General features: G+C 42.7%; 1 protein-coding gene across 1 annotated transcript in view; it reads left to right on the top strand.

Moving 5' to 3' along the window:
* Window positions 1–25856, top strand: part of crtc3 (CREB regulated transcription coactivator 3) — a 91267-nt gene that overhangs the window by 4737 nt on the left and 60674 nt on the right. The window contains exons 2-3 of the mRNA XM_064989683.1: window positions 11578–11688; window positions 19416–19564. Coding sequence (XP_064845755.1) covers window positions 11578–11688; window positions 19416–19564 — 260 coding nt within the window. The remainder of the gene's footprint in view (window positions 1–11577; window positions 11689–19415; window positions 19565–25856) is intronic.

The following is a 25856-nucleotide window of genomic DNA, read 5'->3' as shown; positions in this document are numbered from 1 at the left end:
GTGCCAAAATCCCTGGTCTGCCCTAGAAAGCCTATGTCAATTATGATCGCCAGAATGGCCAAACCAGAAGAATTTAGGTGCCTGTTTTTGAGCTCTAAAATGTTTTATTTTGATCAAGTACCAATGGTGAATTGTTATAAAGTTTGCTACAAATCAAGATATTTTAATTAAACAGTGATCCATTCTGACTACTACATTTGTTGTCACACAGGACCACGTGCTGACAGACAATCACGGGCCGGCAGGCTACGAGGATGCTCGTGCCCTCATGCACGTGTCTCTCAGGCAGGATGAAAATGACTACATCGACCATAATCCTTTGCTAGTTACGGTCACTTTCACTTAATTTTTTTGAGTTTTTTTTTGTGTCATTAAGAATTAAGGCACTTCAAATAGTTCCAGCTTAATGCGCTGTCGGGAGTTTCCATAGCGCTGACGTCATCCACTTATTCCTATCACCATCTACTGGTTTTAATGTCTATGGGAGGCACTTGGTGTGTGTGTGTGGGATGCAGCTGCAAGAGGAGAAAAGAAATGGAGTAAACTATAGCAAATGTTACAAGTGGCTGAGATGTTTCAGAATATTGCATGCGATATAAGTCTCTTGTGATGTCAATATTGCGATTTTGATGTGATCTACACACAATACCCTGACGACAAAGAAAAATGTTGCTAGTTTCTAAAAAAAACAACATTATATTTACATAAGTATTCAGATCCCTTACTCAGTACTTTGTAAACGCTGCCAAAGGTGCTTTAAGTCTTCTTGGGATAACGCTACAAGCTTGGCAGACCTGTATTTTTGGGAGTTTCTCCTGTTCTTTTCTGCAGATCTTCTCAAGCTCTGTCAGGTTGGATGGGGAGCATCACAGCACAGCTATTTTCAGGTCTCTCCAGAGATGTTTGATTAGGTTGAAGTCGGTGCTCTTGCTGGGCCACTCAAGGACATTGAGACTTTTCCTGAAGCCACTCCTGTGTTGTCTTGTTGGAAGGTGAACCTTAGCCCCAGTCGGATAACCTGCTACAGAACGCTCAGGACTTCAAGGATCTTTCTGTACTTTGCTCCGTTCATCTTACCCTCAATCCTGACTAATCTCCCAGTCCCTGCCGCTGAAAAACTTCCCCACAGCATGATGCTGCCACCACCATGCTTCACCGTAGGGATGGTGCCAGGCTTCTTCTACCTGAATGCCAAGCATAACATCTGCTCTTGGTTTCATCATGGTCACCTCCCTGATCAAGGCCCTTCTCTCCTGATTGCTCAGCTCTAGGAAGAGTGGTGGTGGTTACAGACTTCTTCCATTTAAGAATGATGGAGGCCACTGTGTTCTTGGGGACCTTCAATACTGCAGAAATGTTTTGGTACCCTTCCCCAGATCTGTGCCTCGACACAATCCGTTCTCTGAGCACTACGGACAATTCCTTCAACCTAATGGCTTGGTTTTTACTCTAACATGCACTGTCAACTGTGGGACCAGTATATAGGCAGGTGTGTGCCTTTCCAAGCCATGTCCAAACAATTGAATTTAGAACAGGTGGACTCCAAGTTGTAGAAACATCGCAAGGATGATCAATGGAAACAGGAAGCACCTGAGCTCAATTTTGAGTCTCAAAGCAAAGGGTCTGAATAGTTAGGTTATTTCAGTGTTTTATTTTTAATACATTTGCAAAAATGTCTAAACTGTTTTCACTTCATTATGGGATTTTGTGGGTAGATTGATTGATTTTGAATGACATCATTTATTATACAATGGATTTAACATAACACTGTGGAAAAGTGAAGGGGTCTGAATACTTTCCGAATGCGCTGTATATACAAAAATATAAACAACAACAATTTTACTTAGTTACAGTTCATGTAAGGAAATCAGTCAATTGAAATAAATGAATTAGCACCTAATCTATGGATTTCACATGACTGAGCAGGGGCGCAGCCATGGGTGGGCCTGGGAGGTCATAGGCCCACTCACTTGGGAGCCAGGCCTAGCCAATAGTCATTTGTTTTTCCCTACAAAAAAAGGGCTTTATTACAGACAGGAAATACTCCTGTTTCATCAGCTGTGAGGGTGGTTGGTCTCAGATGATCCCACAGGCGAAGAAGCCGAATGCGGAGGTCCTGAGATGGCGTGGTTACACATGGTCTGCAGTTGAGTCCAGTTGAACGTAATGCCAAATTCTCTAAAACAATGTTGGAGGAGGTGATTTATGGTAGAGAAATTAACAGGTGGATGGATAGCCTTGGCAAAGGAGAAATGCTCATTGATAGTGACAAATCAACAACCTAAAACTCCCAAACACACGATTAAATCAAGCTTATATTTTGGGTTCTGATTGGGTACGACAGTTGAACTCCGCTCATGAAGCATATATTCTTCAAGATATATATATCTTGAATATACTGCACAAAATTATAAACTCATGTAAAATGTTGGTTTCATGAGTTGAAATAAGATCCCAGAAATGTACCATACGCACATAATGCTTATTTCTTGCCAATTTTGTGCCGAAATTAGTTTATATCCCTATTAGTGACTAGGCTAAACCAATGCTTCTATAGACGTCTAACAGGCTTGTTGTCTGTGACCTGTTAAACATTATTCCTAATGTCCATATTGACCTACTTCTTCAGATGTGGAGAATATCAATAACATATCATTCATTTCCCCCTTCTCTCCTCTTCCACCCTTCAGTTACATTTATCCTGTACTGTGGATTGGGAGCTGACAACGGTTGCATTCATTAGGCACCAAACAGGAGAGAACTGAGTTAAACAGGGAGGTATTAACTGCACTTGTCAAAATAAACGCTTTGTCATTTTCTGTTGAAAAGCATTTCAAAACGTTTTGTTGTGCCCTAATGAACAAGGTCAAAGGCAGCTATTAAAAGCCCACCTCCACGCAATCACAAGCTGAATTGAAATCTCTTGATTTGATTAATTTTCTGCCTCCTGAAACATGAAGGCACTCTACACATGCACAGAGACAAGAAAAATGACATGATCTCCTGGGAAAAAATATAAAGGTTCCATTCACATTATTTCCATACCATTACTTCACAATGTCTTCTTTATGAGAGGCCAGAGTTTGAAATGGCCAGTTAAAGGAGATGTGGTTTGGAGGCTACTCCGAGTGATGTTGCCTGTAAGGTATGAACTGTTGATGACCCGTGAGAGACCGAGGCCCAGTGAGTGGGTTGCAGTTGTCGGAGTCCATGAGACGCTGCCAGAAAACGGCTGTAATTAAAACCCACTGTTTCAACATTCACTACAGGCTGAGTTGAAAGTGCTCGAGTGGCTCTGTGTTTGGGTCTGTTTTAGGGCTGGGAATTGCCAGGGACCTCACAATACGATATTGTCGTGAAATGCTGGTGCCGATATGAATTACAATTCTATACAGTGAGCTCAAAGTATTGTGACTGGGACACTTTTTTTTTTTTTTATATATAATTTTTTCGGGTTCTACTCCAGCACTTCTATTCTTATTTACAATAAAAGTGACTCCAAAATTACACACTACATTATTTACTATTAATTTCTATTAGGCACAAAATAATCTGAAACACAAACAGCAAACTCATCCAACAATTTTTTTTGTGACAAATTTGATCAAGTCATTGTGTGCTATGAATATGGGACCAGATTTAATACACACAGAAGTGAATTTGTCACAATACTTTGTCACCTAAAATAGGGGGACTAAGACAATCAAATTTATTTGTCACATACACATGGCTAGCAGATGTTAATGCGACTGTAGCGAAATGCTTGTGCTTCTAGTTCCGACCATGCAGTAATATCTAACAAGTTATATAACCTAACAATTTCACACCAACTACCTTATACACACAAGTGTAAAGAATGAATGAATATGTACATAAAAATAATATATGAAGGAGTGATGCCAGAACAGCATAGGCAAGATGCAGTAGATGATATAGAGTACAGTATATACATATGAGATGAGTAATGTAGGGTATGTAAGCATTATATAAAGTGGCTAGTGATAAATTATTACCTCAATTTTTCCATTATTAAAGTGTCTGGAGTTGAGTCAGTATGTTGGCAGCAGCCACTGTTAGTGATGGCTGTTTAACAGTCCGATGGCCTTGAGAGAGAGCTGTTTTTTAGTCTCTCGGTCCCAACTTTGATGCACCTGTACTGACCTCGCCTTCTGGATGATAGCGGGGTGAACAGGCAGTGGCTCAGGTGGTTGTTGTCCTTGATGATCTTTTTGGCCTTCCTGTGACATCGGGTGGTGTAGGTGTCCTGGAGGGCAGGTAGTTTGCCTAGTGATGCGTTGTGCAGACCTCACCCTCTGGAGAGCCTTACGGTTGAGGGCGGAGCAGTTGCCGTACCAGGTGGTGATACAGGCCGACAGGATGCTCTCAATTGTGCGTCTGTAAAAGTTTGAGTTTTTGGTGACAAGCCAAATTTCTTCAGCCTCCTGAGGTTGACGAGGCGCTGCTGCGCCGCCTTCACCACGCTGTCTGTGTGGGTGGACCATTTCAGTTTGTCCGTGATGTGTACGCAGAAGAACTTAACTTTCCACCTTCTCCACTACTGTCCTGTCAATGTAGATAGGGGCCTGCTCCCTCTGCTGTTTCCTGAAGTCCACGATCATCTCCTTTGTTTTGTTGACGTTGAGTGTGAGGTTATTTTCCTGACACCACACTCCGAGGGCCCTCACCTCCTCCCTGTAGGCCGTCTCGTCATTGTTGCTAATCAAGCTTACCACTGTAGTGTCGTCTGCAAACTTGATGATTGAGTTGGAGGCGTTCATGGCCACGCAGTTGAGTGTACAGGAGAGGGCTGAGAACGCACCCTTGTGGGGACCCAGTGTTGAGCATCAGCGGGGTGGAGATGTTGTTACCTACCCTCACCACCTGGGAGGCGGCCCGTCAGGAAGTCCAGGACCCAGTTGCACAGGGCGGGGTCGAGACCCAGGGTCTCGAGCTTAATGACGAGTTTGGAGGGTACTATGGTGTTAAATGCTGCGTACAAAAAGTGCTGTAATTTTCTAAATGATTCACCCAATATGGTGAAAATACCCTCAAATTAAAGACGAGTCTGCACTTTAACCTCCATTTGTCATTTTATTATTTCAAATCCAAAGTACTAGAGTATAGAGCCAAAACAATTGAAATTTGATACTATAACTTTATTGCAATTTGATGTTCCAAACATATTACTCATGCAGAGGGACGAGAGACCCGTGAGAAAATAAGTTCTGATCAGTCATGGAATTAAGTGCTTAAAACAAATTGCCTCCCTTTTGTTAAAATATGGAGAACATGCTATGAAGGAAAAATGTTTTGGTGCAGGTACAGCCAACTAGTGCAAAAATCATATTGCGATATTGTCAAATAATATCCCAATATGTAAACTAGCGATTAAAAAAAAAAAAAAAGTTGCACCTCACTAGTCTGTTTTCACCGGAGGGTAAACTGCTTTCCCACCACTGTGCATAGTAGACCTAGGCTATTTCACTGAATGGTCAAGGAGTTTGCCAGCTAATGTGGATAAATGCATAGGGTAGCCTACATGTAGGCTTATACAGATTTTTCTGTTTCTACTGAAAGCAAAGTGTTCATGTCTCTTTTATAAAGTTGTTGTTGCACACTCTCTTTAGGAAAGTAAACTAGCAAAGTGTCTTCCTGCTCTGTGAAAAAGGTCTACACCGGTGCTTCATGGTCTGCAGATGCTTTCGGCTTCTCCTATGTTGTTCATCTGCAGTTTGTCACTAAGGCCCTCGTATGAGTTGTTGTGGAAATCGCCTGGATTTCCTCTTTTAACCCGTGGGAATAATGTCACCGCAAGGTCTTTGACATTTTGTCCCTCTGTGCCATCTTTATAAATAGTATTATTGGATACTCTGAGGCGCTGGAATGTGTGTTCTGTTTATGATGGATGTATTTTTGGGTTGTCTTGTTGCATTATCCCGTCCTCCGGAACCCCATTCGTTAAGCACTGTTTTACCCAATTGGCTGGGAGTATTTAAAATAGTCCTGCATTTTGTCTTTGGTGGGACAATCTTGTGATAGGTAATTTTTTATATTAAGGTGTGGTCTATGCCAAGTTAGGCTATGACCATGTTAGGTAGGCTGCCTATCTGGGAAGCTGGGGAAAACCGAGGGGGTTTTGGCAATGAGATTGCTATGCATTAAGGGGAAATTCCCTCTCGAGTTGATCTTGAGGGGATGTTGGATTCAGAACAGAGATTGTGGTTTTTAAATGCTCAGTCCAACATAGGGCTGGGCGACTATATATCAAATTTATTTCAATGTATGTTTAGTCCGACGTTCCATATGCTTATATCGCAAGATTGTATGGTCTTGTCTCCTTCTGTGCTGTGTTCACTGCACTTTCCCACTTCTACACAGACACCAAGCCCCTCCCCCTGCCACTCAAAACAACAAAGACTAAAGAACACTTCTTCCTCACTGAGGTTTGGTCCTACAGAATCGGTCAAATGGACAACGAAACGCTTAGAAACTTCGTACAGTTAAATACTGAAAACTTTTCTAGCGATACCCTTTTTATGTCTCAACTCCCAAAATGTAGAATAGAGCAGACCCTACTAAAATGAGAGTCCAATAAACATGATTTTGTTGAATGTAATGCACCATTGCGGTACCAAATACCGCTAGAAGCATTTTAGCAACAGACTGTTATGTGCTAGCTGTCTGGTCTGTGTTTTCATAAATGTGCAGTGAGCATACAAATACTGATTTATATAAGAAATTGGCAACTCCTTCGATTCTTAGTAATAAGCATCTTATCCCGGTAGGCCACTTGATTTCAATATATAAAACAAAGTGAACAGAGTTCTTCAAACAGGTGAAGATGGACAGGAGGGTATATTCAGAACAGTTCAACTGTTATACCATGTTAGCAAGCAAATACACCCAAGTTGGCTAGACTTGAAATATAAAGTTTAGGTGGCTACTCATTAGCACGTGATTGTTTATGAGACCTGTGTTAATATTTTATGACTGCTACAAGAAGTTGGGCACTTGCTGAATGTGCATATTCTGGTAAAATGTCTAACAAAATTGCATTTTCATAGACAGACTTGAAAGCCAGATCAATGATTATTGCAAAAAAAAAAAACTTTTGATGAATTTGGTTCTTTAATGGTTGTGGAAGTCATATTTTTAGCCAAGGTATAACTTTACAAGCCGTGAATTCATTAGATTATTCCTGACTGTTTGAAATGGGGTGTTTTGACCTTAAATTGTGGAATAAAGCTTTATTTAGAGGAAGTTAAAATCTCTCTGTGTGTACAGTTGTGGGCAAAAGTTTTGAGAATGTCAAAATATTAATTTTCTGACACTGCTGTGTCAGTTTGTATGATGGCAATTTGCATATACTCCAGAATGTTATGAAGAGTGATCAGATGAATTGCAATTAATTGCAAAGTCCCTCTTTGCCATGCAAATTAACTGAATCCCCCAGAAAACATTTCCACTGCATGTCAGCCCTGCCACAAAAGGACATCATTTCAGTGATTCTCTCGTTAACACAAGTGTGAGTGTTGACGAGGACAAGGCTGGAGATCACTCTGTCATACTGATTGAGTTCGAATAACAGACTGGAAGCTTCAAAAAGAGGGTGGTGCTTGGAATCATTGCTCTTCCTCTGTCAACGATGGTTACCTGCAAGGAAACACGTGCCGTCATCATTGCTTTGCACAAAAAGGGCTTCATAGGCAAGGATATTGCTGCCGGTAAGATTGCACCTAAATCAACCATTTTATCATATCATCAAGAACTACAAGGAGAGAGGTTCAATTGTTGTGAAGAAGGCTTCAGGGCGCCCAAGAAAGTCCAGCAAGCGCCAGGACTGTCTCCTAAAGTTGATTCAGCTGCAGGATCGGGGCACCACAAGTACAGAGCTTGAATGGCAGCAGGCCAGGTGTGAGTGCATCTGCACGCACAGTGAGGCAAAGACTTTTGGAGGATGACCTGGTGTCAAGAACGGCAGCAAAGAAGACACTTCTCTCCAGAAAAAACATCAGGGACAGACTGATATCCTGCAAAAGGTTCGGGATTGGACTGCTGAGGACTGGGGCATCCGTCATTTTTTTTCCATTTTCTCTGATGAATCCCCTTTCCGATTGTTTGGGGCATCCGGAAAAAAGCTTGTCCGGAGAAGACAAGGAGAGCGCTACCATCAGTCCTGTGTCATGCCAACAGTAAAGCATCCTGAGACCATTCATGTGTGGGGTTGCTTCTCAGCCAAGGGAGTGGGCTCACTCACAATTTTGCCTCAGAACACAGCCATGAATAAAGAATGGTACAAACACATCCTTCGAGAGCAACTTCTCCCAACCACCCAGGAACAGTTTGGTGATGAACAATGCCTCTTCCAGCATGATGGAACACCTTGCCATAAGGTAAAAGTGATAACTAAGTGGCTCGGGGAACAAAAGATTGATATTTTGTGTCCATGGCCAGGAAACTGCCCAGACCTTAATCCCATTGAAAATGTTTGGTCAAGCCTCGAGGCGGGAGGACAAACAAAAACCCACACATTCTGACTAACTCCAAGCATTGATTATGGAAGATTGGGCTGCCATCAGTCAGGATGTGGCCCAGAAGTTAATTGACAGCATGCCAGGGCGGATTGCAGAGGTCTTGAAAGAGAAGGGTCAACACTGCAAATATTGACTCTTTGCATCAACTTCATGTAATTGTCAATAAAAGGCTTTGACACTTATGAAATGCTTCTAATTATACTTTAGTATTCCATAGTAACATTTGACAAAAATGTCTAAAGACACTGAAGCAGTGTATACACACTACTGTTCAAAAGTTTGGGGTCACTTAGAAATATCCTTGTTTTTGAAAGAAAATCACTTTTTATCCATTTAAAATAACATCAAATTGATCAGAAATACAGTGTAGACTTAATGTTGGAAATTGTAGCTGGAAACGGCAGATTTTTTAAAATGGAATATCTACGTAGGCGGACAGAGGCCCATTGTCAGCAACCATCACTCCAGTGTTCCAATGGCACGTTGTGTTAGCTAATCCAAGATGATAATTTTAAAAGGCTAATTGATCATTAGAAAACCTGTTTGCAATTATGTTAGAACAGCTGAATACTGTTCTGATTTAAAGAAGCAATAAAACTGCCCTTTAGACTAGTTGAGTATGTGGAGCATCAGCTTTTGTGGGTTCGATTACAGGCTCAAAATGGCAAGAAACAAAGAACTTTCTTCTGTAACATTCCATGCCAGAAATTGGCAAGAAACTGAAGATCTTGGACAACGCTTTGTACTACTTCCTTCATAGAACAGTGCAAACTGGCATTAACCAGAATAGAAAGAGTGGGAGGCCCCAGTGTCCAACTGAGAAAGAGGACAAGTACATTAGTGTCTAGTTTGAGAAACAGACACCTCACAAGTCCTCAACTGGCAGCTTCATTTAAATAGTACCCTCAACACCAGTCTCAATGTCAACAGTGAAGAGGTGACTCCCGGATGCTGGCCTTCTAGGCAGAGTTCCTCTGTCCAGTGTCTGGAGTCTTTTGCCCATGTTGCTAATCTTTTCTTTTTATTGGCCCGTCTGCGGTATGGCCTTTTCTTTGCAACTCTGCCTAGAAGGACAGCATCCCGGAGTTGCCTCTTCACTGTTGACGTTGAGACTGGTGTCCATCTGATTTTTAGCCATATCGCTCAGCCTTAGTCCAACATCAATGGTGTTCTCTCTTACTTTGTAGACAGACATTGGCTCATCTTACACCTGCAAGACAGAGACAGAGACACCGAGAGAGAACAGCTTTCCCTGGAGCTCGAGCCACGTGTTCAATTTGAATGACATTTAATCACAACAAGAGCTAAAGGTCTCCTGAATGTCCCTGAGGCTGTATAGTGTTAAATTAAACCTAGCTTAGCTCCTTGTCAACTATTTTACTGTCCTCTCTTCTCTGAGAGTTCCTCTTCTGTGTAAACCCATTGATTGCATCAAATGAGGTCAGTCTTTGAGATTCAAATTTTGTCCTTTGGTTAGTGTGAGGAAGAAATGCCCCACGGATTTGCCTTTTCCTGATCAGAATTGATAATTGGAACTGTTTACCTTAGCCGAACAAACCATGCTCTGTGTGGTCCCTGAGTTGGTCCTGTGTTGGAGGAGCACAGGGTCTGTATCCACAAAGTGTCTCAGAGTAAGTGCGCTGCTCTAGGATCTGTCCATATAGCCTACTGTTATTCATTATCAGCACTCCTCTGAGACACTATGGATAAGGGGCCCGGTGTGGAGACAGGCTGCTATACCAGACTCATTTCTATGAATTGGTGAATGGATACGTTACAAAACGTTTGCTTCTGGGGGTTCCCTTTAATGAACAGATTTATTCTCCAGAAGCTAGACTACATCATCGGACAGAAATGACACCTCCCCACACCCATGTGCAAATGCATAACCTAAGTATTGTTTGTCTAAAACCTAAGGATTTCTGTAATTTCATTAAATAATAAATTGATAGTATATCATGTATATGAACCATACAGCCAACATTGAAGGCAATGTTTGATTTGAACCAATAAACTAAACCAGCAACACAACTTCCATTGTCTTATTTCTCTGATGTACAACTTTCTGTCACTCTTGCTGTCTTGTCCATATTTTGCCCTTATTATCCCCATGCTCCGCCCATGCAGCTGCTGTGTTGACTGGATGCAATTATAGCCCAGGGGTGACCATTGGCCAATCTTAGTCATGTAGGCAGGAGTCGGAGAGGAGTCGATGCTGGGCTGGAGCAAAATAAAGCGGAGGGCATGCTAAACAACTTTTCTTTTAGCATGGCTGTTCTGTGGTCATAGGTACAGGGCGGAGCAGAGTAAAAAAAGTTGTTTCGCACAACCTTGAGTGTACAGTAGCCTTTCTTCAACGGGTTACCATTACATTTGAAAAGAAATAGGCTACTTTCATCCCTCAACGAAAATATGGGTGTAGTTCTGACACATCTATGGTTGCTCGCCAAGAGGGCTGGCCGTTGACTCTATCGGTTTGGTTGCCAGAGACGCGACACATACGTTAAGTCTTTTTGTTCTATATCTATGGACGCGACCCAGTCATTCATTGTAAATGTTCAGTTGCCATCCTGGCAGGCAACGCTCTTATCCCTTGCTAGCTAGCAAACTACGGCTAACACAGTCAGCTCAAACAGTGCAGCTAGAATAACAGCAAAGTAGCTGCAATTACATTTGTTTAAGATGTTTTGGATACATCCATATCAATGAACTAATGATGCGTGAATTTTGCCCGCCATAGAAAATGTGCTTTCTTGTCAGGGCACTGTTCATAGGTGCTAGCCAACTACACAGCTAACGCAATTACTTCAAACTGAAGCTGGTAGGACCGCAAACTAGCTGCATGTCGTTTGACCTGTTTCTGTATTTCTTTGTATATATCCATAAATATTATGCTGATTTCAACTGGTTGAGAAAAGATTGAACTTGTCAGGACGAGACTTTCTTTCGCAGGACCGCTATTGGACACCCCTATAATAAATCCTGCTCCTCCTTAACCCTGTGGCTCTTGGTTACTGACTGCCGTTTTGTTGTTGACCAACAGGTGCAGTTCCAGAAGATCCAACAGCTACGTCAGACCCAGACCAGGGCCCAGTACTATGGAGGCTCCCTGCCCAACGTCAACCAGATCGGCAACGCTAGCGCCGACTTCCAGGTGAGCCCCCCCACCCCCAAACAATCGTGCTCTCCTTTTTTCTTTCTCCTTTTTTCTCAAAAAATGTTTTATATTCGGTGCCTTCAGAAAGTATTCATACCTCTTGACTTATTCCACATTTTGATGTTACAGCCTGAATTCAAAATGGATTAAATATATTTTTTTATTCTCATTCATCTACACACAATGCCCCGTAATGACAAATTGAAAACATGTTTTTAGACATTTCTGCAAATGTATTGAAAATAAATTCAGAAATTTCCATAAGTATTCACACCCTTGATTCAGTACTTTGTAGAAGCACCTTTTGTGGTGATAACAGCTGTGAGTCTTTCTGGTTAAGTCTCTAAGAGCTTTGCACACCTGGATTGTACAATAGCAACCTCAAGCTCTGTCAAATTGGTTGTTGATCATTGTCCTGATTACAAGTATTCCCATAACCATTGTTCCCTCTAAGTTGCGTGCGGGCACGCAGTACCCCCGAGGCTCCATCGCAGCTCCCCAGTACTGCTGTGCAGAAGAAATATCAGCCCACGGAGAGAAGCACGAGGATTGAACTACATTCAACTTTCTAGAGATTTCCCTATTAGTTAACACTATCAACCATTCCCTTTACTCTGGCAATTGTGCTTGTATCAATGCAATATTAGCCACTTTCAATGCAACATACCGAAACTAAACAAATAATGCAAAATATTTTGTTGTCGGCAGAACGCATCGGAGTAGGATTGTATTACACAGGACTCCGCCCATAACCAAACAGCGCTGCAGTAGGTCTATATGCAAATAGGCCATTGCCGTATATGGATCTGTGCCATTTACTTTGAACTGGACTCTTTACAGCTGTGGTCATGAGTAGATGCTATTGTGTTGAGATCAAAGTGAGAGCTGCATGTAGCCACATGTGCACTCTTAGTTCATATCCTTTGCTAGTTAGTGAGTTATTATGCCAGGTACAGATTAGAGGTCGACCGATTAATCGGAATGGCCAATTTAATTAGGGCCGATTTTTCAAGTTTTCATAACAATTGGAAATCGATATTTTTGGGTGCCAATTTGCCTTAAAAAAATTTATATATATATATACACACACCTTTTATTTAACTAGGCAAGTCAGTTAAGAACACATTCTTATTTTCAATGACTGCCTAGGAACTGTGGGTTAACCGCCTTGTTCAAGGGCAGAACGACAGATTTTCACCTTGTCATCTCGGGGATCCGTTCTTGCAACCTTACAGTTAACTAGTCCAATGTCTAAAAACACAATAACGACCTGACACTCTCGTTGCACTCCACAAGGAGACTGCCTGTTACGCAAATGCAGTAAGCCAAGGTAAGTTGCTAGCTAGCATTAAAGTTATCTTATAATAAACAATCAATCATAATCACTTGTTAACTACACATGGTTGATGTTACTAGATATTATCTAGCGTGTCCTGTGTTGCATATTATCTAACTGAGCATACAAGTATCTAAGTATCTGACTGAGCGGTGGTAGGCAGAAGCAGGCGTGTAAACATTCATTCAAACAGCACCTTCGTGCGTTTTGCCAGCAGCTCTTCGTTGTGCGTCAAGCATTGCGCTTCGTTGTGCGTCAAGCAAGCCTATCAACTCCCGAGATGAGGCTGGTGTAACCAAAGTGAAATGGCTAACTAGAGGGATGGAAGCTATACTGTTACACTGGCAATACTAAAGTGCCTATAAGAACATCCAATAGTCAACAGTTAATGAAATACAAATGGTATAGAGGGAAATAGTCCTATAATAACTACAACCTAAAACTTCTTACCTGGGATTATTGAAGACTCATGTTAAAAGGAACCACCAGCTTTCATATGTTCTCATGTTCTGAGCAAGGAACTGAAACGTTAGCTTTTTTACATAGCACATATTGCACTTTTACTTTCTTCTCCAACACTTTGTTTTTGCATTATCTAAACCAAATTGAACATGTTTCATTATTTATTTGAGGCTAAATTGATTTTATTGATGTATTATATTAAGTTAAAATAAGTGTTCATTCAGTATTGTTGTAATTGTCATTATTACAAATACATTTAAAAAAATTGTCCAATTAATCGGTATCTGCTTTTTTGGTCCTCCAATAATCGGTATCGACGTTGAAAAATCATAATCGGTCGACCTCTAGTAGAGATAATTTGGAATCAGGAATAGGGGAGGGAAGACTTCTTTGAAAAGCGAGTAGGTAAAGAGCTTATTTTTGTCTTAAAGGGGCAGTGTTGTATTTTGAGACAGGCTTGAGTAAGCTAAGTAGGCAGATGGTAGCATCATTTGTCTGATTCTCTGTAGTAATGCTATGGGAATAATAATGTATTTTATTTTGTAAAGTGGTTTCTTCCATCAAACACAACAACATTGTCAGTCACCTCCTGGATAAATCAAATCAAATCAAATTTTATTTGTCACATACACATGGTTAGCAGATGTTAATGCGAGTGTAGCGAAATGCTTGTGCTTCTAGTTCCGACAATGCAGTAATAACCAACAAGTAATCTAACTAACAATTCCTAAACTACTGTCTTATACACAGTGTAAGGGGATAAATAATATGTACATAAGGATATATGAATGAGTGATGGTACAGAGCAGCATAGGCAAGATACAGTAGATGGTATCGAGTACAGTATATACATATGAGATGAGTATGTAAACAAAGTGGCATAGTTAAAGTGGCTAGTGATACATGTATTACATAAGGATGCAGTCGATGATATAGAGCACAGTATATACGTATGCATATGAGATGAATAATGTAGGGTAAGTAACATTATATAAGGTAGCGTTGTTTAAAGTGGCTAGTGATATATTTACATCATTTCCCATCAATTCCCATTATTAAAGTGGCTGGAGTTGAGTCAGTGACAGTGTGTTGGCAGCAGCCACTCAATGTTAGTGGTGGCTGTTTAACAGTCTGATGGCCTTGAGATAGAAGCTGTTTTTCAGTCTCTCGGTCCCAGCTTTGATGCACCTGTACTGACCTCGCCTTCTGGATGATAGCGGGGTGAACAGGCAGTGGCTCGGGTGGTTGATGTCCTTGATGATCTTTATGGCCTTCCTGTAACATCGGGTGGTGTAGGTGTCCTGGAGGGCAGGTAGTTTGCCCCCGGTGATGCGTTGTGCAGACCTCACTACCCTCTGGAGAGCCTTACGGTTGAGGGCGGAGCAGTTGCCGTACTAGGCGGTGATACAGCCCGCCAGGATGCTTTCGATTGTGCATCTGTAGAAGTTTGTGAGTGCTTTTGGTGACAAGCCAAATTTTTTCAGCCTCCTGAGGTTGAAGAGGCGCTGCTGCGCCTTCTTCACGATGCTGTCTGTGTGAGTGGACCAATTCAGTTTGTCTGTGATGTGTATGCCGAGGAACTTAAAACTTGCTACTCTCTCCACTACTGTTCCATCGATGTGGATAGGGGGGTGTTCCCTCTGCTGTTTCCTGAAGTCCACAATCATCTCCTTAGTTTTGTTGACGTTGAGTGTGAGGTTATTTTCCTGACACCACACACCGAGGGCCCTCACCTCCTCCCTGTAGGCCGTCTCGTCGTTGTTGGTAATCAAGCCTACCACTGTTGTGTCGTCCGCAAACTTGATGATTGAGTTGGAGGCGTGCGTGGCTGCCCAGTCGTGGGTGAACAGGGAGTACTGGAGAGGGCTCAGAACGCACCCTTGTGGGGCCCCAGTGTTGAGGATCAGCGGGGAGGAGATGTTGTTACCTACCCTCACCACCTGGGGGCGGCCCGTCAGGAAGTCCAGTACCCAGTTGCACAGGGCGGGGTCGAGACCCAGGGTCTCGAGCTTGATGACGAGCTTGAAGGGTACTATGGTGTTGAATGCCGAGCTGTAGTCGATGAACAGCATTCTCACATAGGTATTCCTCTTGTCCAGATGGGTTAGGGCAGTGTGCAGTGTGGTTGAGATTGCATCGTCTGTGGACCTATTTGAGCGGTAAGCAAATTGGAGTGGGTCTAGGGTGTCAGGTAGGGTGGAGGTGATATGGTCCTTGACTAGTCTCTCAAAGCACTTCATGATGACGGAAGTAAGTGCTACGGGGCGGTAGTCGTTTAGCTCAGTTACCTTAGCTTTCTTGGGAACAGGAACAATGGTAGCCCTCTTGAAACATGTGGGAACAGCAGACTGGTATAGGGATTGATTGAATATGTCCGTAAACACACCAGCCAGCTGGTCTGCGCATGCTCTGAGGGCGCGGCTGGGGATGCCGTCTGGGCCTGCAGCCTTGCGAGGGTTAACACGTTTAAATGTTTTACTCACCTCGCTGCAGTGAAGGAGAGACCGCATTTTTCCGTTGCAGGCAGTGTCAGTGGCACTGTATTGTCCTCAAAGCGGGCAAAAAAGTTATTTAGTCTGCCTGGGAGCAAGACATCCTGGTCCGTGACTGGGCTGGATTTCTTCCTGTAGTCCGTGATTGACTGTAGACCCTGCCACATGCCTCTTGTGTCTGAGCCGTTGAATTGAGATTCTACTTTGTCTCTGTACTGACGCTTAGCTTGTTTGATAGCCTTACGGAGGGAATAGCTGCATTGTTTGTATTCAGTCATGTTACCAGACACCTTGCCCTGATTGAAAGCAGTGGTTTGCGCTTTCAGTTTCACGCGAATGCTGCCATCAATCCAAGGTTTCTGGTTAGGGAATGTTTTAATCGTTGCTATGGGAACGACATCTTCAACGCACGTTCTAATGAACTCGCACACCGAATCAGCGTATTCGTCAATGTTGTTATCTGACGCAATACGAAACATGTCCCAGTCCACGTGATGGAAGCAGTCTTGGAGTGTGGAGTCAGCTTGGTCGGACCAGCGTTGGACAGACCTCAGTGTGGGAGCTTCTTTTTTTAGCTTTTGTCTGTAGGCAGGTATCAGCATTCGCAGGTTAATGTCAAGCCCTGCATGTTTTTTTCTTCAATTTAGGCCTAATATTGGCTGCTACTTTAGGCTGAGTGATAGAACAGCTATTTCCATGTAAAAATGTTATGGGATGCATTATTAACTTCTCCATGCTCAAAGGGATATTCAATATCTGCTTTATTTGTACCCATCCCAGTGATGAGGGACCAGGAAGTGATCTCCGGTCTCTGGTGTGGGGATAACATGTGGACTAGTTGGCTGTGTTACACCCTCCGCCAAACTCAGGCACAGGGTACCATGACCCGTCAGTAATTTTAAATGTCAATATTGTACAAGTCTGCCAAGCTAGACTAAGTAGTAGGGTACAACAGTGTTATGGAACATTTGGATATAACTACTTTCCTGTCCGGGACAGTAAGGGCTAATGTCCATGTTGGACTTGACATTTCTAGCGGTTTCAGTGCGTTGCATCCTTCCGAATGCAACCAAGTCCAACTATAACACCATAACTGTAACTCTCACAGCTGCCAGGATTACAGTGCTACTATGATGGCAGTAGTATAGATGCATAGAAACAACTGAAGTTTTCACTGCTTGGTATGGACTTCAAGCTGACAGAACATGGTCCCTTGCTGTAGCAGATAAAATGGCTAGGTAATGAAAAACATTTTTTAAACAATATTACTGTAGACTTAAAGGGAAACTTCTGGATTTTGGTAATGAGGCCCCTTATCTACTTCCCCAGAGTCAGATGAACTCGTGGATACCATTTTTATGTTTCTGTGTCCAGTATGAAGGAAGTTGGTTGGTAGTTTTGCGAGCTAATGTTAGCTAGTGTTACCCATAGCATTAACTGGAAGTCTATCTGCTAAACCTAGGCCTCCATTTGACGTGTTTGGTCATGACTTATATGGCCAATACATTTATATGCACCAACGAGACATTCAACCAAGAAGGACCACCAGATTGGTATGAGTATGTATTTTGAAGAGTAGTCCTACTCACACGTTTGCATGGTTTTGGCAAAGAGTTCAACCAAACTGTGTCCCCTTGCCCAGCAACACACACTTACAGTAAAAACTACAGTATGTTTGGTACACTTACTGTAAAAACCACTGTTTGATGCACATTTATTGTAAAAACTACAGCATGTGTGACAGTTTCTGGAAACGGAGACACTCCTTGTAATCACTGCCTAACAGAGACAATGTCCCTCTCAACAAATCCAGACCTCAATGACGCCCTAGATGGTCCCACACACACGGCGCTTTGCACAGTATAGCACTATACTTTCAGAAATTCAAAACAGCAAGCCTCTCTTGAGGACTCTTAACTAAATAATTCAGATGTTATCCTACCCAGACAAGCAACAACAAAGTACTAAGATCTGTGTTCTGGCTTCGGTCTGTCTCATTCAGAAGAAACACACAGTGGGTGAATGTGATAGCGCTGTAGCTGCCCACGTGGGCTTGCCTGAATCGGTTTGTCCTCAGAGGACAGAGCGCTAACATTAGCCTAGATGTGTATGCTACAATACAGTAGCTCCAGGTAAAAGTGCCCTTGTTGTATTGAAGAATGGCTCTTTTGAGGGGTGGGATTAGGGGTCTAGGGCTGCATTCCAAATGGTACCCTATTCTCTTTTTATAGTGCACTATTTTAGACCAGATCCCTATGGGCCATGGTCAGAAGTAGTGCACAATAAAGGGAATAGGGTGTCATTTGGGACGCAGACCTAGAACCCAGACTCAAACACAGTAGAAGAACATGACTCTTTACTCCTTAGAGATGCTAGTACAGGTTTAATGGACCTGGCTGCACTTGATCCTAATCATTTGTTAGTGCTCGTTCATTGTAACTGTAGTCAAATCAGATTTATTTATATAGCCCTTCGTACATCAGCTGATATCTCAAAGTGCTGTACAGAAACCCAGCCTAAAACCCCAAACAGCAAGCAATGCAGGTGTAGAAGCACGGTGGCTAGGAAAAACTCCCTAGAAAGGCCAAAACCTAGGAAGAAACCTAGAGAGGAACCAGGCTATGTGGGGTGGCCAGTCCTCTTCTGGCTGTGCCGGGTAGAGATTTAGTCTAGTGTTTTCATTTTGGTTTAGTCTAGTGTTTTCATTTTGGTTTAGTCTAGTGTTTTCATTTTGGTTTAGTCTAGTGTTTTCATTTTGGTTTAGTCTAGTGTTTTCATTTGGGTTTAGTCTAGTGTTTTCATTTGGGTTTAGTCTAGTGTTTTCATTTGGGTTTAGTCTAGTGTTTTCATTTTGGTTTGGTCTAGTGTTTTCATTTTGGTTTGGTCTAGTGTTTTCATTTTGGTTTGGTCTAGTGTTTTCATTTTGGTTTGGTCTAGTGTTTTCATTTTGGTTTAGTCTAGTGTTTTCATTTGGGTTTAGTCTAGTGTTTTCATTTTGGTTTAGTCTAGTGTTTTCATTTGGGTTTAGTCTAGTGTTTTCATTTTGGTTAGGGTTTGATTGTTTTAATGAATGATATCCGTCTGAAATCATGGAGTAAAGCGGGTTGTTAGTTGTGTAGTACCTAAACACTGTAGACTTGATTTAAAGCTGTTATTTTTGTTATCTTGCTTTTTTATTATTTCTGTCTCTCTCTCTTTCTCTCTGTCTCTCTCTCTCTCTCAAAAATAGCATTACATTTTAATAGTTCTAATAATATTAAGAACCACAATGAGAATAACAAAAGTAATGCTGGTACTAGTTGTAACATGATTTCTAATAATGGCATGGAAGCATTTTATGCTTACGGACTGTCCCTCAGGTTGTGGCAGGAGACCAGGTATTTGGTGTATGTGTGTCTCTTTCTCTCTCATTTTAACATCTCCCTCTTCCTCAGGGTGGCTTCCCAGGGGCCTTGGACAGTGTCAGGGGGACACGTCACCATGGCCTGGTAGAGAGGGTGCACCGGGACCGCAACCAACGCATTAACTTGCCTCACCGCCGGCCCATCGACAAGCACGGACGGCAGATATCCTTCCACAAGTAGTACCAGTAGGAACCAGTTACCAGTAGTATTTGGTAGTAACTCGTGCATATAGAAACTAGTACCAGTAGTACGTAGTCAACTTACGTGTAGCAACTATTACCACACTTAGTACCCGTACAACATCTGGGGCCCTCAGAAATGTGTTTTTCTTCTAAACTGTCAGAATTCTCACAAGCATGTTGACAAAGCTGATGACAACGGTTTACAACTAAAAAAATGCTATAATTTGTCAAGCTGTCAATCAATCCATTACGTCTGAATTTCAGCATAGAGGTTCATGTTATAGCCTATGCAGAGGGCTGCACGACCCTTGTGCCATTGGACTACAGTGTAGCTTACCCAGCATGTGATGTGCTCTTAAAATGCACATCTATGCAATTGTTGATTGCATTTACTTTATCTTTGTTTTAACAGGGAGTCACCATTGAGACCAAGGTCTCTTTTACAGGGAATCAAATACAATGTAAAATATTGTAGCAGCTAGCAAGATGGTTGCACTGTTGGTGTTTGCTGTGAGTCCTTTTGGCAGGTTTGTGTGTGGTGTGAATTTGTGTGTGCTCACTGACCTTTGCTAGTGTGGGCAGAATGTTGTTGAAGCCCAAGGCTCAGTTAGTCATTATAAAAACATGACATGTAATACATTGTGCTAGTCGCTGACCGTTCGGCTTAATGGACATGGACATTGGTGGGAGAGTGTGCCTGTGTTACTGTTGTGATTCCCCTATATTAATTTAGCAGGGGCGAGCAACTTCTGCTAAATCGCTGCCGCCACTGATAAAATAAATTGTAATTTATTTTCTGAATGGTAATGTTTTCAGAGTAAACTTAAGCGACACACTTACTGACCAATTTATTAGGTACACCCATCTCGTGCTCTGTCGGACCCCTCTTTGCCTCCAGACAGCATGAATTCTTCGGGGCATTCTACAAGGTGTTGGAAACATTCCACAGGGATGTTGGTCCATGCTGACGCGATGGCATCACACAGTTGCTGCAGATTGAACGGCGGTACATGTATGCTGCGAACAGCCCGTTCCATCTGGGGACTGACCAGGCCACTCTAGTAAACTGACCTCGCTGTCATGTTCCAGGCCATGTTTTTCCACTCCTCAGTTGGCCAGTGGTGACGGCCTGCCCACTGGAGCCTCTTCTTCTTTCTTTTAGCTGGTAGGAACTGAACCCTGTGGTCATCTGCTGCAATAGCCCATCAACAAGTTCTGCACTCAACTGTTGTACTGCGTGGTTATTTGGCTCTTTGTGGCCTGCCTGTTAGCCTGCACGATTCTTGTCATTCTCCTTCGACCTCTCATCAACGAGCTGTTTTTTGGCCACAGGACTTCTGCTGATTTATATATATATTTTTTTATGATTCTCGATAAACCCAAGACACCGTCGTGCGTGAAAAGCTCAGTAGGGCAGCTGTTTCTGAGGTACTGGATCCGGCGAGCCTGGCACCAACGATCATACCATGCTCAGTTGTTTTGCCCATTCTAACGTTCAATCGAACAGTAACTGAATGCCTCGATGCCTGTCTGCCACGTGACTCAATGTATGTTAGAACAATCCATTTTTGAGAACTGGGTGGTGTACCTAATAAACTGAGTGTATGTAGAAAAGATAATGGAGCCACATATCTTTTTTAATAAGATCATCTTTGAGAACTAACAATCACCAAAATAAATACTATACAGTCAGGGAGGATGTTTTGGATTTTTACAGTCATGTCATTGGGCCTCTGTGCCATAGAAAAATGTGTAGAATTTCAGGAAATTGCTTTCAAACTGCACATATTTGGTTTGTAACTGTGTGGGTTAGTAGGAGGACTGAGGTGGGAGTGGGTCTGCGAGCTCTTAACGCTCAACTTCTCAGAGTAGAGAAAGGATGGTCTTTCTTTGGAAACACCAACTGTCAGTCAGCGCCTTAAGAAACCCTTTCCTCAAGCACTGTCTCTGAGCCAGTATATTCTCCCATACACTACTCAACTGTGTGTTTTGCTTGTGTTGCACTCTTTCACACTGCATGCAAAGAAAGACTGTAAGTGGTGGTGGGCAAGTGAGTAAGCAGGGCCTAAAATTAATACCTGTGGGTAAGATGTCTTTCACCAGCCACATTGGTGGGTGGGTGGTCAGGGCTCCACAGTGTGAGCATCTCACTTGTATTTGTGAATATAAATGGTAAAGTATTATCACATTAATAGCAGAATAAATGCTTCAGTAGTCTACTGAAGTGAAACTTTGTCCTTGTTTCTTGGCTATTTACATTTATCTGTTCACAAGCTATGTTGAGTTTCAACTGCTAGGGAAGAGAAGCAACGCTGTTACTAGTCGGATTCAATCTCACAGGCACAAAACATGACACTCATCACATTACCACGGTAACCACCAGCCCTAAAGTGGCAGGTGAAATGTTTTCTCTCATCTGCGATATTTTCATTAAAGACTTGGGTCATCAAAAAGGAAAAATTGAACAATACTACTTCTTATATTTTAAGTGGAAGAGCAAGTATCAGAATGTGGGATGGTGTGAGTGAGACACGCAGTGAGTGTGTAAAAGAGAGCGGAGAGTGTCTGAGGCTGCAGTGTTATGTAAGCACTAGTGACACTGACATACATACGGGCTAGTTGTAATGCTACACTGTGACATACATACTGGCTAGTTGTAATGCTACACCGTGACGTACACACCTACTGGCTAGTTGTATTGCTACACTGTGACGTACACACATACTGGCTAGTTGTTATGCTACACTGTGACATACAGACCTACTGGCGAGTTGTATTGCTACACTGTGACGTACACACATACTGGCTAGTTGTATTGCTACACTGGGACGTACACACCTACTGGCTAGTTGTATTGCTACACTGTGACATACAAACCTACTGGCTAGTTGTAATGCTACACTGTGAAATACACACCTACTGGCTAGTTGTAATGCTACACTGTGACCTACACACCTACTGGTTAGTTGTAATGCTACACTGACCTACACACCTACTGGCTAGTTGTAATGCTACACTGTGACGTACACGCGCTCTGGCTAGTTGTAATGCTACACTGGGATGTACACACCTACTGGCTAGTTGTAATGCTACACTGTGAAATACACACCTACTGGCTAGTTGTATTGCTACACTGTGAAATACACACCTACTGGCTAGTTGTAATGCTACACTGTGACGTACACGCGCTCTGGCTAGTTGTAATGCGACACTGGGACGTACACACCTACTGGCTACTTGTAATGCTACACTGTGACGTACACGCGCTCTGGCTAGTTGTAATGCTACACTGGGATGTACACACCTACTGGCTAGTTGTAATGCTACACTGTGAAATACACACCTACTGGCTAGTTGTATTGCTACACTGTGAAATACACACCTACTGGCTAGTTGTAATGCTACACTGTGACGTACACGCGCTCTGGCTAGTTGTAATGCGACACTGGGACGTACACACCTACTGGGTACTTGTAATGCTACACTGTGACGTACACGCGCTCTGGCTAGTTGTAAATCTGCACTGTGACATACAGACCTACTGGCTAGTTGTAATGCTACACTGTGAAATACACACCTACTGGCTAGTTGCAATGCTCCACTGTGACGTACACACATACTGGCTAGTTGTACACGTACACACATACTGGCTAGTTGCAACTGACGTACACACATACTGACGTGCAACACACATACTGGCTAGTTGTAATGCTACACTGTGAAATACACACCTACTGGCTAGTTGCAATGCTCCACTGTGACGTACACACATACTGGCTAGTTGCAATGCTACACTGACGTACACACATACTGGCTAGTTGCAATGCTACACTGTGACGTACACACATACTGGCTAGTTGCAATGCTACACTGTGACGTACACACATACTGGCTAGTTGCAATGCTACACTGTGACGTACACACATACTGGCTAGTTGCAATGCTACACTGTGACGTACACACATACTGGCTAGTTGCAATGCTACACTGTGACGTACACACATACTGGCTAGTTGCAATGCTACACTGTGACGTACACACATACTGGCTAGTTGCAATGCTACACTGTGACGTACACACATACTGGCTAGTTGCAATGCTACACTGTGACGTACACACATACTGGCTAGTTGCAATGCTACACTGACGTACACACATACTGGCTAGTTGTAATGCTACACTGTGACGTACAAACCTACTGGCTAGTTGTATTGCTACACTGTGACGTACACGCGCTCTGGCTAGTTGTAATGCTGCACTGTGACATACAGACCTACTGGCTAGTTGTATTGCTACACTGTGACATACAAACCTACTGGCTAGTTGTATTGCTACACTGTGACCTACACACCTACTGGCTAGTTGTAATGCTACACTGTGACGTACACACGCTCTGGCTAGTTGTATTGCTACACTGGGACGTACACACCTACTGGCTAGTTGTATTGCTACACTGTGACATACAAACCTACTGGCTAGTTGTAATGCTACACTGTGAAATACACACCTACTGGCTAGTTGTAATACTCTTCCTACACACCTACTGGCTAGTTGTATTGCTACACTGTGACCTACACACCTACTGGCTAGTTGTAATACTCTTCCTACACACCTACTGGCTAGTTGTATTGCTACACTGTGACCTACACACCTACTGGCTAGTTGTAATGCTACACTGGGACGTACACAACTACTGGCTAGTTGTATTGCTACACTGGGACGTACACACCTACTGGCTAGTTGTAATGCTACACTATGACGTACACACCTACTGGCTAGTTGTAATGCTACATTGACCATCTCCCTGTATGACCCTTGGAGCTCCCTTCTGCCCTTAAAGTGGACTGGCCGCAATGACCAGCAGGCACAGATCTAGGATCAGCTTACTCCACCAATCGTAACTCTGCAACTACTCCTAATATTTTCCCATTTTTTTAAGTTCCTTTCTATGAATCAAGTTGTTATGCAGATGTTCTTGCCTTGGAGGCTTGTCCAAGTTACATAACTGGAGAATTAAAAGAATGGCTGAGAACTGGACTGAGAATGTAGTAGTTACTGTTGCTAGCAGATCAAGTTCTGGGAAGTTGTCTTGGAGACAGACGGGAGTGTGTGAGAGGGGGGAAGAGTGTGTTTGAAGGCGAGAGAGAAAGGGGGAGTGTTTTTCGCGTGTCACTCTGTGCGCGTGTGTGATCTTGCCATGTTGCAGTAGAGGGAGGGAGAGAGGAAGTCTTTGGTTTTGAAGGATATTTCATCTGGACAACTCCCTGTTAGCCTGTAGTAAAGAGTGTTGATAAGTTATTCAGAGTGAGGCGCGCGCAACACAACACACTCTTAAAATAAAAGCGTGCACAAACACACATTCCTTCTGCTCCAGTATTTGTATTTATTAGCGATCCCCATTAGCTGCTGCCAAGGTAGCAGCTACTCTTCCTGGGGTCCAAACACATTAAGGCACTTACATTACACAAGATAAAACAGTATATCATATAACATTATTATACCACTACATATTTACAATACAAAATGTATAATAAGTTATTTCAATGTACCTGTATGTGTGTGTCTTCACTGTCCCTGCTGTTTCATATGGTGTATTTTTGTTTAAAAAAAAATCTGATTCTACTGCTTGCATCCGTTACCTGATGTGGAATAGAGTTCCATGTTGTCATGGCTCTATGTAGTACTGTGCGCCTCCCATAGTCTGTTCTTGACTTGGGGACTGTGAAGAGACCTCTGGTGGTGTGTCTGAGCTGTGTGCTAGTAGTTTAAACAGACAACTCCGTGCATTCAGCATGTCAACACTTCTTACAAAAACAAGTAGTGATGAAGTCAGTCTCTCTTTCCAAGCCTCCCTTTGTGGCACCTGACCACACGACTGAACAGTAGTCCAGGTGTGACAACACGAGGGCCTGTAGGACCTGCCTTGTTGATAGTACTGTTAAGAAGGTAGAGTAACGCTTTATTATGGACAGACTTCTCCCCATCATAGCTACTGTTGTTTCAGCATGTTTTGACCGTTTACAATCCAGGGTTACTCCAAGCAGTTTAGTCACATCCACTTGCTCAATTTCCACATTATTCATTGCAAGGTTTAGTTGATGTTTAGTGAATGATTTGTCCCAAATACAATGCTTTTACATTTTTTAAATATTCAGGACAAACTTATTCCTTGCCACCCATTCTGAGAAAAACTACAGCTCTTAAGTTTTGCAGTCATTTTAGTCGCTGTAGTAGCTGACGTTTATAGTGTTGAGTCTATCTCTGGAGAGGAAGGGACTAACACACACAG

Source organism: Oncorhynchus masou, chromosome 2, assembly GCF_036934945.1.
Source record: "Oncorhynchus masou masou isolate Uvic2021 chromosome 2, UVic_Omas_1.1, whole genome shotgun sequence".
Classification (NCBI taxonomy): Eukaryota; Metazoa; Chordata; class Actinopteri; order Salmoniformes; family Salmonidae; genus Oncorhynchus; species Oncorhynchus masou.
Note: the sequence above shows the minus strand (reverse complement) of the source record. Positions and strands in the feature narration are given on the sequence as shown.